This window comes from Pogona vitticeps, chromosome 1 (genome assembly GCF_051106095.1).
Source record: "Pogona vitticeps strain Pit_001003342236 chromosome 1, PviZW2.1, whole genome shotgun sequence".
Lineage (NCBI taxonomy): Eukaryota > Metazoa > Chordata > Lepidosauria > Squamata > Agamidae > Pogona > Pogona vitticeps.
Genome location: NC_135783.1, coordinates 349,789,592 through 349,803,584, shown reverse-complemented (window position 1 = coordinate 349,803,584; position 13,993 = coordinate 349,789,592). Strand labels below are relative to the sequence as shown.

The 13,993-nt window shown below is 46.0% G+C and overlaps 1 protein-coding gene across 18 annotated transcripts in view; it reads right to left on the bottom strand.

Annotated features, from left to right (window-relative positions):
- Positions 1–13,993, bottom strand: part of KTN1 (kinectin 1) — a 130,773-nt gene that overhangs the window by 13,608 nt on the left and 103,172 nt on the right. For 10 of the 18 annotated variants that reach the window (XM_072986837.2, XM_072986836.2, XM_078383958.1 and 7 more), the window contains 5 exons: positions 10,644–10,730; positions 4,906–4,995; positions 3,882–3,962; positions 3,256–3,345; positions 3,060–3,152 (listed from right to left, as the gene is read on the bottom strand). In XM_072986837.2, the coding sequence (XP_072842938.2) occupies positions 3,060–3,152; positions 3,256–3,345; positions 3,882–3,962; positions 4,906–4,995; positions 10,644–10,730 (441 nt within the window). The remainder of the gene's footprint in view (positions 1–3,059; positions 3,153–3,255; positions 3,346–3,881; positions 3,963–4,905; positions 4,996–10,643; positions 10,731–13,993) is intronic. The other 8 variants (XM_078383964.1, XM_072986840.2, XM_078384002.1 and 5 more) reach the window with 1 other exon arrangement.

Genomic DNA, 13,993 nt, shown 5'->3' with positions numbered 1-13,993 from the left:
CCACGGGGACAGTTCAGGGGGGTAATGAGGAGCCAGAGACGGAAGCAGAGGGGAGTTCAGAAGCTGTGGTGGAAACCTTAACCACAAACAGCAAATTTGGCCAAGAGCAAAAGGCAGACGCCACTCTCCAAAAGTGTTTTGAACAGGTGACTGACGCCCAGCTAACACCTGAAACCCCAGTGAGATTTCTAGAGAAAAAGGGGATTTTGTATAGAGAGACCCTGAGGAATATCTCAAAAGGGGGAGATGGGATCCGAAGTCAGCTAGTGGTACCTGAAAAGTATCGCCCCATGATCTTACAAAGGGGGCACTCTGACATGTTTGCTGCGCACTTAGGGGTGAACAAAACACAGCAGAGAATCACACAGAATTTTTACTGGCCTGACATAGGGAAGCAGATCAGGGAGTTCTGTAAAAAATGTGATGTGTGTCAGCGGCAGGGGAATAATCGTGACAGGACCAAAGCAAAGTTGTGCCCTTTGCCTGTGATTGACACTCCGTTCAAATGCATAGGGGTGGATATTGTGGGACCTTTGCCCAAGGCCACAAAGAGGGGGAACAGGTTCATTCTCACCATTGTGGACCATGCCACGAGGTACCCTGAAGCCATTCCCTTGACTAACATTGAAACTAACACAGTGGCAGATGCCTTGGTGGGGTATATGTCCAGGATGGGATTTGCCTCAGAAATAATCACAGATTTGGGCGCATCGTTCACATCAAAGCTCATGAAACGGTTATGGCAAATCTGTGGAATTAAGCACAAGGAAACCACTGCCTATCACCCTGAAAGTAATGGGTTAACTGAGAAGTTCAATGGGACTCTAATGCGCATGATTAGGGCTTACTTGGCAGAGAATTCAAACAATTGGGACCAGAAGCTGCAATCCCTTTTGTTTGCTTATCGATCAGTGCCACAAGCCAGCACCGGGTTCAGTCTGTTTGAACTTTTATTTGGGAGAAGGGTGAAAGGACCCCTTGATTTGATCAAACAAAATTGGGAGCAGATCACCCAGGATGACCCACAAGACGTTGTGACATATATAGACACCTTAATAAATGACCTAAAGAGAAACCTAGAGCTAGCAGCAGAGACCCTGCAAGCTCAAAAGGTTAGAAAGAAAGCTTGGGATGACCAGGAAGGCAGGGAGAGGCACTTTAACCCAGGGGAGGGAGTGCTTTGGCCTAGGCCCTGCAAAGAGAGCAAGTGTCAGCTGGGTAGCCCAGAAATAAAATACTTGGGTCACATAGTAGGGGGAGGAGTGATAAAACCCCTAGAGGCTAAGATAGAAGCAGTTCGTGATTGGCCCAGACCCAACACCAAGAAAAAAGTCAAATCATTTCTTGGGTTGGTGGGCTACTACAGAAAGTTCATCCCGAGGTTTAGCGAGATTGCGGCTCCGCTGACCGATCTGACGAGGAAGAAGACTGATGACCGCATCCCGTGGACCAGCGACTGTGAGGCGGCGTTCCAGAGGTTGAAGGAGGCGCTCGTCCAGTATCCAGTGCTGCGTGCTCCAGACTTCGACCGGGAGTTCATCATCTACACCGATGCGTCTAACAGCGGGGTAGGAGCAGTTCTTTGCCAGGAGGATGAGAATGGTGACCAGCATCCAGTGTCCTACCTGAGTAGGAAACTCCAGAAAGGTGAGAGACATTTGGCAACCGTGGAGAAGGAGTGCCTGGCCATAGTCTACGCGATCCAGAAGGCCAAGCCTTACATCTGGGGAAGACATTTTATTCTGTGCACTGACCATTCACCACTGCAATGGTTAAAGACAATGAAAACCCACAATAGTAAACTTATGAGGTGGGCTTTAAACCTGCAAGACTATGACTTTGAAGTGAAAGTGGTCAGAGGGTCAGTGAACTGTGTTGCTGACGCCTTGTCAAGAAGACCCGAAGAATGAAGACGGCGAAAGAAACATGGACTATGTATATATTTGGTGACCAAAGGTTAAATGTATTTGTTTATTAAACATGTTGGTTTGTATGAATAAAGGTAACTTGATGTATTGTTAATGGTAAATGTTTAAATGCCTAATAGAGTGTAAGTATAAGTAAGTATGGTATTGTATGTTATTATATGACTGTTTTTGTATGTTTTGGGTCCAGGTTGTTTTTTGGTGAAAAGCACCTTAGCTTTCCCCCTACAAAACAACTTATAAAGAGGGGAGGTGTTACATACAGCACTGATGTTACCTGTCTGTCATGGGTTTGGAGGGAAAGTTCCATCCTATGGGGAGTGGAAGGCGGGACATCAGGAGGAGGGGCTGTACTGTATATATATGTGGAGCGTGTGTGGAGAAGGTTAGAAGAAGCTGGAGAAGAGCTGAGAGAAGAAGCTTGAGTGGGAGTCTGTGTGTCAGACAGGGTACTACTGTGTGTCAGTCAGTACCAACCTGATAGGTTCAGGTGTCTGTATGGTTAGCCAGAACTGATAGGTTCAGGGTCTGTGCTTCAAGTTAAGTGTTCTGTGTGAACCAAACTGTGTGTATGTATGATTGAGACTAAGCCACGTTACTGTATCTTATTCACTTGATCCTTTTATTTTTCCCTGTGTGTTATTTAATAAACCTTGTTCTTTTATTTGTTAAAAATCCATCCCTGGTCTGTGTGACTTCTTATAGGGAATGGTTGGTGGCAGCTTAGTGAAACTGTGGCATATCCCAGTAGGTCTGGGTTTGTCACACCCATTTCTCTGGAAAGAGGAAACCTCTCTTTAGTTTTTAATTCTTGGTCTGGTGTTGTAACTTTCACTTCTGCCTGCCTCTTCCTTTTTAGGTCACTCCACTGAAGTTTTAAGCGGCATCATTTTAGTTTTGTTCTTCACCTAAGAACTGCCAGGCTGCCTAGGTCGGGTCCAGATTTTCTAAACAGAAGAACCGGCCATAGAAGCAGGAGAAATAGGATTTCTACTGCCAGCTTATGTCTATCATGTTCCAAGTGATTTGTACTTTGGTGCTGGAAATGTAATACCCACAAAGACCTTTTGCAGGAGGGGAGGGGAGGATGGGAGGATGGGACACACCAAGCAAAAGCTCTGTCCTCCCAAATACCTCTTGGAGTTCCTTCTGTGAGTCTTGAATTTTTATCTTCCATTTGCTCTCCTCTTCTTCTACGCTCCTTTGTAGTCGCTGCAGGATTCCCTCCTAACAACACAGAATTCCAGTTACTTTGAGGCTCCTATGAAACTGAGGCTGGTGACAGTTCCCCTGGACAAACCCCCATCGTTTGCAAGGTTTCCCCCCTTACCGTCTCTGCGAGAACCACTTTGTATTTCTCACACTCCTGCTGCAACATGACGTGCAACTCATCTGCCTCTTTCAACTTCTGCTCCATGGCCTGTTAGGACCAACAATAAATGATTGATATATAAATAACATTCCACCCACCTTGCAGAATGCATTTCACTGAAGTTCTGCTTCAACTTTTCGGTTTGCAGTTCTCTCACATCTAAATCTCAACCCACTGCCTGCATTCCCCTACCCACCCTATTAATAATCTATTTGGGAGGGGAGCAGCAGACCCTTTAGGAACTGGTTCGTGCCCATAAACATCACAAAGTCGTTATTTGGCTATAGCTAGAGGTTGGGAGTTCGATTCCCCACTTGTGTCTCCTGGGAGTAAAGCCAGCCTGTATGGCCCTGAGCAAGCTGCACAGTCTCAGGGGACCCCCCCCCCCGAAGAAAGGAACAGGAAACCACTTCTAGAAACCCCTTTAAAAAGGGTCATGGTACATCACAATTGACTTGACAACATAGGGTTACTGTATTTTTATTTGAAGTTTCTCCATCTCATACGATTTGTGGCATGAATCAGGGATCAAAGAACGTTGTCCTTCAGCCCCCAAACAAATTACATACACAATTTGCACTAACCTTAACTTCATCTGATTGAGACGTCTCTCTTGCATGCTTCCTTAGTACCTGTTCAAAGCCACGCATCCATTCACTGTGACTCTGTGCAAGAAACGGGGATTAAAACTTAAAGAGATCTCTGGACGTTGAGAGAGATAAAGAACCACAGTTAGCTAAGCACAACCGAGCCACGGCCTGCAGCTGCCACTTAGCGCGGGACGTCGGACCTCCTGAATGGGCAGCCAGTCCACTGAGACATAAAACAAAGGGAGAGGATGCCCTTTCCAGATGCTGGGACTCAAGTGGAAAAACTTGAGTCCCAGCATGTGGTTGTTTTTGGCAGGAAATATTCTGAAATAACCACCTAGTTCATTGGCATGCATTGTAATACAAACACAAACATAGGCGCTTAAGATCTGCCGCTAGAGGCATTTTGCAACATGTCTTGTCCTCCGGAAGAGAGCCTGAGGTTTGGTTACAAGTAGCAGTGTCTTTCACTAGGAAATCCCAGAGTTATGGCACTGTCAAGAAACCCATCTATGCCTTTTCCTGTGGTCTTTAAGGAAGGAAGGGAAGGGCCTGTTTCATCAAATGTCAGAACCAAATGGCAAGAAGCAAAAAGGTGGATTCGGAGCCAGATGAACCCTAGAGGATTTGCCCACACTTTAAATGTTTACGTTGTTGTTAACATCTGGCCCCAGATTCAACACTCAGCATCTCTCACTTGCCAAAGTAACTTGTTGTGGGCTATGCCAGAGTTTGTCTGGTTTAATCTAAACAACTAATTTTTCCAGGCCCTGGGCTTTACGAACCAACTGTACGATGCTGGAAACAATGAGGGAAGATGTTGTTATAATTGCCTCCAGTTTAATGTACAGAATACCAAACCATATTAACGAGGTCAAAAAAGCCAACCGGACCAAACAGATCTATTTGTAGGATCCACTCCCGAACAGCGTTCAGCCAGCAAGCCTGACGGTTTCACTCCTGCAAAGCAAACAACCTCAGTTAAGATGGAGCCGGCCAGCACCGGAGAGCACCTTACCAAGGTGGAAGGAAGAGACACTGCAGGGAACAGCTTCTGCAAAACCCCTCTCATCTCGGCTTCAGCAGCCTCCACATACTGCTCTTTCTCCTGGATTGAGAAAAGCAAAAGGGAAACAGGACCAAGTAAATGCAGACGCCCCATAAGAAATCCAGATCAGTCTCTTTCCTTGGTCTAAACATAATACACCCTGGTTTAAATACCACTGATTCTAAGGGGCACAACCTATTCCATGGTAGCCTTGGAATAGCTTCCGGCCTTGAGATTAATGTCATTACCTTTTTAAAGAATTTATAAAAGCAGCTTCCCTTGAGTCTGTTCCTTTTTTGCCTTCACTGGACTTTCATGATGGGATAGATCAGTGGTCTCCATCCTTGGATAACCCAGGTGTTCTTAGACTGCAGCTCCCAGAAGCCTTCACCACTAGCTGGGCTGGTCATGGTTTCTGGGAGATGCAGTCCAAGAACACCAGGGTCACCCAAGGTTGGGAACCACTGGGAGAAATAAATATGACCTTCCCCAACCTGGTGACCTTCACACATGCTACTCCTACCTGGAGGATACTGGGATACAGTATATGGTTTCTAAAAAGTACATGGAATCCTTCCGTAAGGAAGTATAAGCTGCCTTGAATCCTGCCACTGGGAGAAAGGCAGCCTATAATAGTATGAATCAATCCCATGGCAGCCCAGACTTCGGACATCCCAGTGAAATACGATTACATTTCCCTTTTAAAAAGCAAAAACAAAATGGAGCGACTCATAAATATTACTGTTGTTGTCCATTGCCTTAGCATGTCTCAGTACAATCTTCAAGGAGCAACAAATACTTTCTGATACAGCCAAAGTGTGCTTTTATTTTTGCTTCCTACCATGTCTCCCTGAAAATAAGACAGAGTCTTATATTAATTTTTGCTCAAAAATGCATTAGGGCTTATTTCAGGAGATGATTTATTTTTTTCATGGACAACAATCTACATTTATTCAAATATACTCATGTCATCTTCTGGTTGCTACCCAAGGGTGGAGGGCAGGGTTTCACTTAACTGGGGCTTATTTTTGGGATAGGGCTTATATTACGAGCATCCTGAAAAGTCATACTAGGTCTTATTTTCAGGTTAGGGCTTATTTTTAGGGAAACAGGGTAGCACTAACTGGAAATCACCCCCTTCTATTTGCTACTGCTGGGGTTTTTTTAAAGACTTTGATTTTTAAGTGCAATTTGACTTTCCTTTAGTGAGTCTTCCCTGAAAATACAGCACATTTGCAATGGATCAGAAAAGCTGTAGCTCCTGAAGGACTCTAGCAACTTTGGAACAAAATGCAAAATACCATATTTAAATAGTTATTAAGCCTTTGCAAGAAAACATCCTTTGCTTTTGAAACCGAGGAGACCTCAAATCAAAGCCACAATCCCATTTTATCCCCCGTTCCCTTTCTCCACAAACAGGGGAGGGAAATTCCATACAAGATGAATGGCAAAGACCCACCCAAGTATCCCTTTCAAAGTGGCTGGAGAATTTAAAACGTATTTGCTTGCAAAGGATATGGGGCCATGCCCAGAACTTAGGAAAAACACTCCGTGGACAAGAACTTCCAGAATCCACTTACAAGTGTGGCAGCCTAAATGTCCTTTACAACAGTGGTCCCCAACCTTGGGCCTCCAGATGTTCTTGGACTACAACTCCCAGAAACTTTCACCACCACCTCTGCTGACCAGATTTCTGGGAGTTGAAGTCCAAGAACATCTGGAGGCCCAAGGTTGGGGACCACTGCTTTACAACCCCGTCCGTGCACTCTGTGAGTTCTAAGTGCTTGACCATTCTGGTCTTATTAAAAAGGACTGCTCTGCGGTGACAGGAGAGGCAATAGGCTCCTTCCTCCAACACGGTCACCAAACACGGCGGATGCAGGTTTGAAGCAGACATTCCTGCTTCTCGTATCTTAGCCGTCTCCCGAGTCTGGGTGCGAGGAAGCCTTTTCAAACCACTACCACTCAACATTGCCATACGCCGTTGCCCAAAGCGCAGTGCCTGGGGGGGGGGGGCCCTTGGGGCAAAGCAGCTTAGCGAACCATTCCTAGGCTCTCTCTCAAGGCCATCAAAGTTTGGAGCTGATCCTGGGACACCCACCCAGCTGAGAAGCCCCCCCCACGGAGGTCCTCCCCCCTCGCTTTCCCGGGATGCCTGCTTTGTCTGCCTGGTTGTGAAGCAGAGCTGCAAGCAGCCTGGACGTGCTTGTCGTCCTCTTTGGCGGATCTCGCAATCTTTCTTTCCCAAGACGTGTCGAGCAGGATTCCTGACCAACTAGGGGGTGCCCTTCATGCAGAGCAAACCTTGGGAGGCACAGCTTTGCCAAAGTATTTACAGACGGTTGCTCATTCATGAAGGGTGAACCGAAACGGAAGAAAAGGGCCCGAGTCGCCAGTTCATGCCCGTCTCTAATTGTGACACCTTAAAGACTTAATGGCTATATTTTTAATGTGAGCTTTCGTGAGCGCAGTCTACTTCCTCACTTGCCCACAAAACGCTCACATTGAAATACAGCTGTTAAGTCTTCACAGTGCCACAATGTTTTTTTTCCTACTTTTTAAATTTTTTCTCTTGTTTTGGCCTGATATGCAGGCACAGACTAACGTGGCGGCTACCTCTTCTAGAACAAGAAAGGGATGTTTCTAATCTCTTGTTCTGTTTATGTTTTGTTGAGAGAGGAAAACAAACTAGGGCTTCACATCTGTAATGGGAAACACTGGCTTCTTTGAGGGTTTTCTGGCTGGTGTAAGTACTTCCACTCATGGGAAGAGCCCAATGATGGGAACAGCCAAGCCACCAGACGGCTTGTTAAATGTGCTGTTCACCCACAAGGACCTACTGATGTTTGCAAGCCATTCTGGTATATTAATGCCTCCCAATGGGGCCACTGCCTTTTCTAAAATGCACTACTTCAAAAACATAGTTTTTCTTAAAATATTGAGTTAAATGGAAAAACCACAAGCCTGAGACGGAGGAACACACTTACAATACTGTAGGACCACAGGCCACAACAGTGCCGTCCGCTGGCTCACATTTTTGGAAGTTGCAGTCCACCAAAACGTGGGTGGTTCCATTTCCCTGTCAGGGCCATAAACAATCCAGCAAGCAAACGAACACTCAAGCACTCCCCCTAAGATTAAGTGTGATTGTTGTGTCCATTCCCATATGTCTTGCCCCAGGAAAACAGAGTGTAACAACAGAGAAATCCTATTTTTCTTAACTAAAACTTCAGGAATCCTGGAATAGGTCTGGGAGGTGTAACCTACCCGCACCCCGAAAGTTTGATCCCCCCCCAACTATGATGTCAAGGTTTTCAGTGCCAGTGGGGGAGCAAAGCATGTACAAAATCAATACACCTCACCCTCCCTTCCCAGATTTCCTCAATGCTGAAGCTTGTTCGGGGACCCATGCTCATAGAACTTGAGTCTATTAAACCGGTCTGGGTTTGGGTCGCTAGTGATGCACCTGAAGTTCGTGATCAGGCCGTGAAGGATCTCCTAGATCAAGGCATCCGGCTTAACCTCTTGCCCTGTATGTGCTCAGGCTCCCGAGTCCCCAGAAACTGTTCCTACCATAGCTACGCCTGGCCAAACCCCTTCCTTGAAATCCATCTGAGGGAGATTATGCAATGCCACCCCTTGAAACAGTTTAATCAGACCCTCCTGTTCAAGATATTCTACCTTGTTTCAGGAAAACCCATCCTCAGTGTAACTTGAGCAATATTCTTCGATTATTATTTGTTCAGTTAATTTTTAAAAATAGGTAAAGGCAAGCTGCAAAGATCTGCGGGCCCTGGAGACCGACCAGGGACAACGGCCTTCCCCAAATGGGATTATTTCACATATTACCGGACCGTAGATTTACTTCCAACTCTGAAAAAGACTGGGGTGGGGGTGACTCACAGGCCACATATGGAACCCCTTCCGGCATTTTGGGGACCTTGCAAGCCTTTCTTGAGCAAAAAAGGGGGAATAGGAAAGCCCCTCCATCTTAGATATTCCCCCCTGCCCCGGCTTGGGCAGGGGGGACACAGATTATATAGGGGCCGCATGGTTCCTACCCTGGTTTTCTCCAGTGATGAAGGTTGGACTTGACTACCCTTGGAAGCTCCAGCAGGTCCAGAACTTTACATAAAGTAGACCCATGGCTCTTCCCCGTACAGCAGCCTTCCCCACCTAGTTCCCGCCAGATGCTTGGATTACAACTCCCACCATCTCCGGCCAGCAAGACAGAGGGGCCAGGGTAGCTGGGGGTGGTGGCGGCAGCAAGAGTTGTAATCCAACACAGCTGGAGGGCAAGAAGCAGAAAAGGCCTCCTTGTAGCATTTAAATAGGCATCACGCTTGCCGCCTGCGGTGACTCTTTTTCTTAAAATTCTAAGCTAAGGAAATATTATAGGCCCCTGAGATACAGTGGGACAGATCTGTGGTCAAAAAGAAATCAATGGGCTTTAAATTCAGACGGTCTGACGTCCTGAGAGTATAAAAACTGGCATTTAGAAGTCATTCTGATTGCGGTCACCCCAAGAGCAGGGCCGGGGACTTGAGTCGCAGACTCGCTGGCAAGTCGGACTGAAGTCACACGGGTGACTCAATTCAGACTCGACTTGGGTTTTTTTTCCTCCCTGTGACTCAGACTTGACTGGTGATTCAGAGCCCACCCCCTCTCTTTTTTTCTGGGGGGAAAAAAAGTTTATTCTAAATAGGGGCTCAGACTTGAGGCTAGCGAATCTGGACTTGTTACCAAAGAGTCGGATTTGGGACACGGACCCAAAGACCGGTCAACATTCCAGCCAACAAGTGTCATTTTTTGTCACTTTTGGTATAATTCAGCCCAAGTTAAATCCTTTGAAAGCCCACTTATTTGTGCACCTCTCGATTCTCAAACAATAAATGGGTATTCAGGGTGGTCAGTACATTTGGCTAATGCCTGAGTGTTTATTTATACCCCGCCTATCTGTTCAAAATGACCACTCTAGGCCGTGTTTAATTTCAAACTTCTTTTTGATAGCGGTGTCCACCTGGAAGCCATACTTTCTTTCCTTTAAAATATTTTGTTTATTATCTTTCTCAAGGGTCACCGGAAACCTGGGGAATCTGGGATCCAAAGGAGGTTGGAATCTTTGTCCTCTGAAGGGGGGAGGGCTTATTTTGGGCTTTTCCCCCTCTCTTTTCCCCTTTTCCTTGTATTTTGTATTTTGTAGTAGTTTTGCTTTAATAAAATACTGTAAATATCTTTTTAAAAATGTATGGAGAGCCACTGATGTGACAGAGTGTGTGTGTGTGTGTGTGTGTGTGTGTGTGTGTGTGTGTGTGTGTGTGAGTGAGTGAGTGAGTGAGTGAGTGAGTGAGTGAGTGTGTCTGTGTGTGTAATTCTTTTTGAGGGGGGGAGGCACAAAGCAAGGGAATGGTCAACAAGAGGTCATCCTGGCAGAGGAACCCAACCCTACAGCTCTAAACAAAACCCAAATTAATCAGCAAGCTCACAAATCAAACGAAAGGGAGGGGGCGGATAAATAAAAGAGGATTAAGATGACAGGCACAAGCAAAGGTGAAAAGTGCAACATGAGAAAAAGAGCATTTCAGAACAGAATGTATTAAGAAAAATGGCAGTAAAAGCGAAATGCTTCCATTTGATTCTAGAAGGCGGCTGCAGAATCACGTCTAGGCTGAACGCATTCTTTTTTTCTAGCCGTTTCGAGTTACAACCTTGGCGGTCTTGTTCACTTTGTCCTGCAGCAATTTTTCAGTTGAGGCCAATGCTTCCATTGCTTTCCAGTTTTTCTCCCGAAGGTCCTAATCGTTTTTAGAAAGAATGGTTTCAGATCAGCCAATAATCAAACGGTTTCTGCTTTCACTTCAGAGAGCGAGCCTATCGCATTTTGAGTGCAGGTTTACTGCAAAATGGTTGGGTGCCCAGTTAAGATGAGGCCACACTAGCAAAAGACAAGTGTGATGTTAAAAAAACCAACAACAACAACAAAAAAACCAACAACAGAGAGGTTGTATGGAAATGTTTCAGAAGCAGAAAAATCTTGGGCGATTCCTCCCTCTCCTCCCACCAACCCTGTTTCTGGCTCTAGGGCTATCCCGTAACTAAGAATGACCTTACACTTTGACTGTCTTTGTGAGGACAAAAAAAAGGAAATAATCAAAAATGACCGATACACAGATGCATACACCCACGCAGATTAAAACCAGGGAAGAACCATGCTTTGTAGGACTTGGATCAGCATGAGAGACAGGCATAAATCGCTTCTACAAAGCTGTCAGTGCAGTACCACAGGGGCCATGCTTGGCCCATCTTCCATTCCCGCCCCCCCGGATGGCCAGGCCACTAGCCAGACTTCGCATGCCACTGGGGTCCTTCTTCTCTGGCGGTGCTCCCATTGGGGCAGGAGCTCGACCGGCTCTCCCCTGCCTCCTCAGGCAGCTGGCCACTCCAATGGTGGGATGGGGATTCTCCCCACTCAGTGGTCGGCTGCTGGAGGAGACGGGGCATCACCAGAGAAGAAGGACACCCCCCCCCGTGGCGTACAAAGTCCAGTAAGCGTCCCAGCCAGCTGGGAATGGGAAGGAGATGGACCGGCGCAGCACCTATGGTTTGTACGAAGCTGTACAGAGTGATTTGCGCCCTTCTCTAATCAACAGTGTAACTCAGAAGGTCACTGAAACAGGAAACCCTAAAAAGGCAACTTGGTGTCAGGGAAAATGAGAGCTGGCTGAGGTATAGCCTGACGTTGTTGGATCGGAACTCGCAGCCTTGCAGTTGCCTAGGCAGACCAGGGCACATGGGAGCTTCAATCCAACATCAACTGAGGGGCGGCACTTTGTTCACCTGCACAGGGACAACCCCTTGTAACAGGTGTTTTCAAAGATAGGGCCACCAACCGGCACAGCGTCTGTCTGTGGCTCAGTGGCAAAGCAGGTGGCTTCCATACAAATGGTTCCACGCTTAGTCTTACTTCCTTGCCAAGACTCTTTCTGCAGAAGCCCGTGGTCATGTGTGGAGCTTTCTAAGCCTCATGGTAACTGCAAAGCATCAGGGGAGTGGTAGTTTTTTTTTTTGAGAGAGAGAGAGACATTCTCTACCAAGTCTAACGAACAGGGAGATTAACGTCTGCCCCCTAATACTGTGCTGTTCCCACGGAGCTTGGAAAGACAGCTTCAGCAATAGAACAGAGGAGGATCCTGAAACGTCTCTGAGAATACAGATTTTTTTTGGTTACAACTACTAGAATAATTGGTGGAGGAGTTCCTGTTGAATTCTGGAAGTTGAAACGGGGGGGGGGGGAGAGAGAACCCTTTAAAATCCCATGCATAGTGATGGGCGCCTTACTTCCCCATGTCTGTTTCCAAGGCTGAGAGTCGCTTGGGGGTGGGGACCTGATTTCTCTGAAGCACGGCTGTCCCACCAAGTCACCTTCCAGTCCTGCTCATCTTATTTTAGCCCCTGCCTGAACCCAGGACAAAAAAAATGCATTTCCATTTCAAACACATCCTTTACCTCCACTATTTAAGCATGGGGGCGTATGAAGGTCCCATTGTAAGCTACCCAATAGACCGCAATTCCCTTTATGAGGCCGTCCGGGTTTTTAAATCTTCAGGGAAGGCCTTTCTCTTAAACCCACCAACCTCAAAGGTGGATTTGCTGGGGACCTGAAAGAGGGTCTCCTCTCTCCCTGCTCTCAAGCTATTAAATTTCCTCCCACAGAAGACTCTTTGCTGTCCTTGGGTTTTCTCTTTGAGCAGGGATTTTCTCAATCACTGGTTATCTAAGAGGGGCTTGTGAAAAATAAGACTGCTGTGTTTTTATTATTTTAATGCAGGTTTATAATGGCTTTACACTGTTTCTATTCACTAGTTTTTAATTTCGTATCTATTTTTTTAAATACTGTCATAATTTATTATCTTTTGGAGGGCTAGATAGCTCAGTGAGTTAGGTTTCTGGCTGTGGAGCCAGAGGTTTGGAGATCAAATCCCTACAGTGTCTCATGGGAGAAGAGCCAGTCCGTGTAGCCTTGGGCAAGCTGCACAGATGGAGAAGCACCCCCAGAAGAAGGGAAGGGTCAACCACATCTGAGTTCTCTATATTAAGACAACCCTAGAACGGATTGCTATAAGTCAGAACTGAGTTGACAGTATATTACTACTATTGCTGCTGCTGCTGCTGCTGCTATTATTATTATTATTATTATTATTATTATTATTATTATTATTATTATTATTATTATTATTATTATTATTATTATTATTATTATTATTATTATTATTACAGTGGGGTCTTGACTTAAGAATGGCTCGAGTTAAGAACATTTTGACTTAAGAACCACTCTCATAGGAAAATATTGACTTGACTTAAGTACTTAGATTTGAGTTAAGAACTGGAAAAAACCCACGTGGGAGGCAGGGAAAGTGCAAAATGTGAACTTTCAGTTAACTGTTGGCCAGTGAAAAGGGTGCCTGTCTGCTTCCTCACTCCTCTCAGCGTTTAGAGAGTGGATTGGGAGACAGTCTTCGGACTGCCTGGTACTGCACTGCCTGGACTGTATTTTCCCTGCCTTCCCTGAACCTTTCTTGACCTAAGAAAAAAAGAAACAAAATATCCCCCTCTAGTGGTCGAAGGCAGAATAGCAGCTTCCCATTAGTTTCTATGGACGGAAAAGAGCAGATACGGATCAAATGGTTCTCAATGCATTCCTATGGGAAATGCAGATTTGACCTGAGAACTTTTTGACTTGAGAACCGCCTTCCAATACGGATTAAGTTCTCAAGTCAAGACCCCACTGTATAGTGATTTTAATATCATAAGCCGCATTGAGTTCTCTTGAGGGGACAGACCAGGCATAAATGTTTTAAATAAATATTAATCACTGGGTCCATACTACTTGCACTGAGCTAATATAATTCAGTGGGTTGGAGCACTGGGCTGCAGGCACCCAGGGCTTAGCCACTGAATCCCCACTGGTGCCTCCCTCCTCAGCCAAGGACACTCAAGAGTATCAGAGGAGGATGGGGTTAAGTGTCCTCCCACCTGTGTTGCCTTGGACACAGGCCTG